The 6,022-nt window shown below is 34.7% G+C and overlaps 1 protein-coding gene across 1 annotated transcript; it reads left to right on the forward strand.

The window, feature by feature from the left end:
- The first annotated feature begins 2,097 nt into the window (after nt 1–2,097).
- On the forward strand, nt 2,098–5,574 carry LOC106341921 (beta-glucosidase 33). The gene is made up of 13 exons (XM_013780673.1): nt 2,098–2,453; nt 2,550–2,619; nt 2,727–2,785; nt 2,883–2,958; nt 3,095–3,172; nt 3,264–3,351; nt 3,439–3,694; nt 3,802–3,923; nt 4,001–4,218; nt 4,336–4,364; nt 4,619–4,721; nt 4,825–4,933; nt 5,087–5,574. Exons 1-13 carry the CDS (start codon nt 2,160–2,162, stop codon nt 5,379–5,381), a joined length of 1,797 nt encoding a protein of 598 aa, XP_013636127.1. The 5' UTR covers nt 2,098–2,159; the 3' UTR covers nt 5,382–5,574.
- The last annotated feature ends 448 nt before the right edge of the window (nt 5,575–6,022 follow it).

Here is a 6,022-nt window from a genome sequence, read left to right on the forward strand (position 1 = left end):
TCCTTTTTTTTTTGTAAAGAAGAAGACGATGTTCCACTTGTATTTAATTGTTTTTAATACCCATGTATTTCTAATAAATGCTAAAATATCCCCAGAAGTATATAAAAATACAATAAACCCCGCAGTATACAGTTAAAAAGGACAGAACGGGAGTATAAATGAGTGGACAGATGTGGTAACGTAACAAACGGAAGCATAACAAGATCCTGATTTGTTAACGTTGTGATAATAGGATCTGACGCATTTACCCTCGGGAGCAAAGAGGAGAGGAGATACTGCCACTATCTCAAATACCACGGCGTCGTTTTGAGGAAATAGTGTAACTGTCTCAGATCCTACGGCGTCGTTTTAAATCAATCTAAGACTACTTTGTTGAGTGTAGTTTACTTGGGACATACGGAAGCTTCTTTAATTTCCTTTTTTTTGTTGAGTATAGTTTTAAACAGAACTTGAATTTCTCCACCAAAGGAACTTGACCGTGTGTCTAATTAAAGAGATGGCTCCTTTGGCGAGTCCGAGGGATCACAGAAAGTCAGAAACCCTCAAATTCTTACGGGAGCTAAAGGGTTCAGTTCCTTGTAAACGTACGTTGAATCTTGAGAACGATGGAAAAGTGGTGTTGGCATGCATGTATTAGAACAATCTAAAGAGTTCTCTGCTGAAGCTTTGATACGAGATGGTGTTGGCATCCTCAGATGTGACTGAAACTAAAACATTGTATCCAGAGATCTTTTGAACGAACTTAACTGTAACATGTTGCATTAGTTTTTGATACATTAATTTCCACTACCACATTAGTTAGGGCCGGTCTACAAAACTCATCCCGGAGAACATAACTAAACGATATTTTTTTTTCTCTCAACCATTAATGAATGATCTAAGAAATAAAACCCCACATTGGAATATGTAGCATGGATCATTTTTTTTTTTTTTGAATTATACAGGATATCCTCATATTATCTAATACGAACAAACAAACGTATAACAAAAAATGGGGTGAAGAAAGAAAAGTATGTGAAAATGACGGATGTATGCTAGTAAGAGTGTAAGACGATTGGAATAATTATTGTATTAACGATTTGAGCAAGGTATTAGAATAATCTTTTAAAAATCATCGCTGTCCGGGATGGTTACACCGTTTTAGAAGATAATTTGAATAGACACTTTTAAGCTTCTTGGTCTTTTGGTCAAACTTCAAACATTTTTTTCTTCATTGCTTGAGAAAAATATCTTGAAAATATACCTGATTTCTTCATTTGAAACTATCAAACCTTATTTTGGTAAAACAAACTATACCAAAAGTTGTTTCCTTCATTTGTTGTTTGGTTTGCATTTCCAAAAATAAAATCAGACAACGGTGTTATAACCTCAATGCATTAATGTCTCTTACTGTCGCGTTAATGATTACAAAATCCGGTGAATAAATGACGTAGTTGAAGTCCCAAAAAGGACAGTAGATGACTATGACAGATGTGTGTTACCAAAGAAGATTGGAATAATTATGTACTATTAAACTTTTGAGCAAGGTATTAGAATAATCTTTCAAAAAGTCACTAAAATGCATTTCGTGCTTTGTACTGGAAAATGACGCTTGAAAAATTCATAAATATTACTAATAGTATAATAAGTATTTTAAAAACTAAAGAAAATTTGAAGGAAAATTTTTACATTGAAGATTTGAGCAATGGCTTGTTTTTATTTCTAAACCACATATAGAAGATCATTTTTTTTGAGAAAAAGCCTATCTATATCGGAGCTGCCAGCTCTTTTTCTGAACAATCTACAAGCTTTTCTTTGAAAGGTATACGTATAATAAATAAATATGATCTCATATCCAAAACATGAACTAACATTAACAAAAATTAGTTTGATGATGAATTTGACAAACAATACCATAAAAGGTAAGGAATATATATATAGAGAGTATACAATACTAAAACTTCTTCAATAGCCTGACCAATGATGTCCCACAAAATACTAGTGCAGCAGAAGTAAAATATCACGAACTCCCTTTCACTTACACATCAGTTGAAGCGGTGTTCAAAAGAAAAAAAGCACATCAGTTGAAGCTTCCTTTCTATAAATAGAAGACTCATTGGAAGTAGAAGAACCATAACAACTCACTAATAACGTTCACAAGAAAACCACTCATATCTAGAATGACTACTACCCTCACTCTTTTCTTAGGGTTTTTAGCCCTAACGACTACCCTTAGCTTCAACGCTGAAGCTAGGCCTCAACCAAGTGATGAAGATCTCGGTATCGTCATTGGACCTCACAATACATTCGAAGACGACCTTGGCACCGTGATTGGACCGGAAGAGAGCGAAGACATACCGCAGGTCAACCTAGATGATGAAGACTTGGGCACCATCATTGGACCCGAGTTTGAGGTCCACAAGAAAGATTTCCCTGACGATTTCATCTTTGGAACATCCGTTTCCGCATATCAGGTTAATATACATTAATTAGATATTATACACATTATATTCACATACATTGTAACATAGATAAAATAATCCTATCATTTTTATTGGTTTCGGTTTTAGGTTGAAGGTGCTAAAAAGGGATCAGGGAGAGGCTTGACAACATGGGATGAATTTACACACATGTTTCCTGGTATAAATTACATTTATTTGTTCTTCTGTTCCTTATAAAGTGATTATGAATTTGGACTCTATTCTACAAAAATTAAAATATATCATCGTTGATGTGGTATCTTCCAGACAAGGTTGAACAACGTAGTGATGGAGATGTCGGGGTCGACTTCTATACTCGTTACAAGGTACGTCACTGTTTACAGTGGCTTTAAATTTTTTTGAATGACTTTGTTTTCATAAAATACATATTGAAAATACTGCGTGGGATATGGTATATTATAGGATGATATAAAATTAATGAAGGAGTTGAAAACGAATGGGTTCAGATTCTCAATCTCATGGACCAGAGTCTTGCCTTGTAAGTCCATCACACTAGTCCTTGTAATTAATTATTCAAACCACATATTTTTCTAATCTAAAATCTATATTGCAAAAAGTAAAGAATCTTAATATTTTTTTAACTCACGTATTTGTGTATATATGTTAATTTTCAGATGGATCAATTGAGAAAGGTGTCAACGAGGAGGGGGTGAAGTTCTACGACGATCTTATAAATGCACTTAAAGCTGATGGTAATCATTTTATTACCTATGATTCATTTTCATATATACTTGAATCTTTTCACCTAATTATTTCAACATGATTTGTAATAATAATTGAAAGGAATTCAGCCAGCGATAACTCTATTTCACTGGGAATCTCCACTTGCTCTAGAAATGAAATACGGAGGTTTTCTAAACGAACAAATTGTGTAAGTAAATATGTCTATTAGAATTTTTCAGGATTTTTAAAATCATTCTTCTTGCTATCAACTTAGTTTGAATAACCTCTAATGTAGTGAGGATTTCCGGAAGTTTGCAAAGTTCTGCTTCGATAAATTTGGAGATAGGGTTAAGAACTGGGCAACATTTAACGAGCCATCGGTATATAGTGTTGCGGGTTATTCAAAAGGTAAGAAAGCGCCAGGACGGTGCTCTCCATTTGAAGTCATCAAATGCCCCTCAGGAGATTCATCCGAAGAGCCTTACAGAGTTGGTCGTAACCAAATCCTTTCTCATGTTGCTGCTGTTGAAGAATTCCGAAAATGTGAAAAGGTTATTGTTAGAAATTTTCATATAAATAAACCCTAACCTTAAACCATAAACTCTATATTATATAATTGTTCGAGTTTATTTTTTTGTTATGTTAAAAATATATATAGTGCCAAGAGGGAGGAGGAAAAATTGGAATAGTGTTGGTGTCTCACTGGTTCGAGCCTAAAGATCCAAACTCAAGTAAAGATGTCGAGTCAGCAAGACGTTCCCTCGAGTACCAACTCGGCTGGTGAGTTGTTGTTTTTATAATGTTTGATTAAATATATAAGATGTGATATCTAATCCTTTTGGGCTACGTGTGGACAGGTTTCTTCGCCCTCTCGTGTATGGACAGTATCCAAAGGAGATGCTAGAAGGTACCACAAGCCGAGTGAAAGCATTTACACCAGAAGAATCTAAGAGACTAAGAGGCTCTTTGGACTACGTCGGAATAAATTACTATGGAGCATTCTTCTCTACCCCACTCGCTACTGTTAATTCATCGCAGATTAGTTATCATTCCGACATGCGTGTAAACTGGACAGGTGCCAACCTTAATCGCCTTGACATGAAATGATTCTTTAGCTTATATAATAGTTGAATAATTAACATTACTTTCATTTTTAAATAATGATATCTTTGCTTCTTCTTGGTTTTTGTAGTTGACCAAAACCATTCACCACATCTCAAGGTACTCCGGATAAAAACTCCTAAAACATGTGTGCATTTTTTTTTTCATATCAACATACACATTATACAAGAACATAAGTAATGTATATAGTATAGATTTTCACTGGAACAAAATTTATCAGGGATTATGTTAAATCCTATCTACTGGTTTTGTTTTGCTAGTAGAATATTTCAGCTGAAAATGGTTCTTTTTCATTCTTCGACCAATCAAATAAATCAGTTACGTACAACCTATATATATTGTTTAATTTGCAGTCAACGGCAATGGGTATAGTAATATATCCAGCGGGTTTGATGAATCTGATGAGACATATCAAAGATGAATATATGGACCCAGAGATTTACATTATGGAGAATGGTAACCAATTAGCAATATACCAAATAATATATGTTTTGCAAAATGTGTGTGTGTGTGTACTTAGTACGATGATATGATGGGTTTTGGTAAATTTAATTGGTAGGGATGGACGAGCTCGACGATGGGACCAAGACCTTAGAGGAAGCCTTAAACGACTACGGGAGAAAAGAGTTCATCAAGAGTCACATCTTAATTATGGGCAAAGCCATCAGGTATACCACTAACTTAATACATTTACTTCATTATTTTTTATAATTGCGATAGTTCACCAACGTATCTTTGACCCTTTTCTTACATTTATAATTAACCGAGTTTTGTCCGAATCAAAGATATATATGAAAATTATGTTGATGGATGGTTCGCAGGATGTACAATGTGAGGCTGAAGGGTTATTTCATATGGTCTTTAATGGACAACTTTGAGTGGGAGAAAGGGTATAAAATCAGGTTCGGGCTTTATCATGTCGATTTCAATGACAACATGAAACGATATATAAGGTCATCTGGGAAATGGCTAAGCGAGTTTCTTGATTCAAAAGAGTCTCTCCACAAATGCTACTTCGAGGGCCATCGTGAGAAAGGATATGCTCCCAAGCTGTCTGACAGAGAGATATACGATCGTGACAATTGGCGTATAAGATACACGAGCGATGTTATGTGAAAAATTGGTGAAAGTATGATAAAAATAAAAGAATAAGATATAAGATGGTCTTGTTTATGTTTTTAATGTGTTTGTGTTCAATTTTATGTGTGTTTGTCAGTGTTTGTATGCACATGTTAATAATGAATAAGATTATGACCGAATATTTTCTTTTGAACTACGAAATTTCACACTTTTAAAGTTTGTTCTTTTTCTCAGTATGCACATAAATTAAGGATGTGAGTCCTGCGACTGGTGCAGTTGAAGAAGGTGAAAATAACGACGGACTGAGGAACCCCCCCCCCCCCCCCCCCCAAATAAAGAGTTCGGTCCGGTGAATCCCGGTGAAAATAAGACGGAAATTGTGTTAATTTTAATGATAATGTTCTACATTATCCGAACAATTGTTAGAAAAGTATTTATAAAAACATTTACTAAATGCTAATGCTCTCCGAATGCTATCTGACCAATGCTCTCAAATGAAACTTTTAGAAAAGCATTTGTATTTATAATTTATAAAATTAAAGAAAATATATAATTAATTAATTTATTGTTATGAACAAAGTGGATTGCTAGAAGCCAAAGGCCAAAAACCGTGGCCCATAGAGAGAGAGAGAGTCGGCGGCCCAAGAGGAGAGAGAGTCGGTCGCCTCTTAGCTTTA

Source organism: Brassica oleracea, chromosome C4 (genome assembly GCF_000695525.1).
Source record: "Brassica oleracea var. oleracea cultivar TO1000 chromosome C4, BOL, whole genome shotgun sequence".
Classification (NCBI taxonomy): domain Eukaryota; kingdom Viridiplantae; phylum Streptophyta; class Magnoliopsida; order Brassicales; family Brassicaceae; genus Brassica; species Brassica oleracea.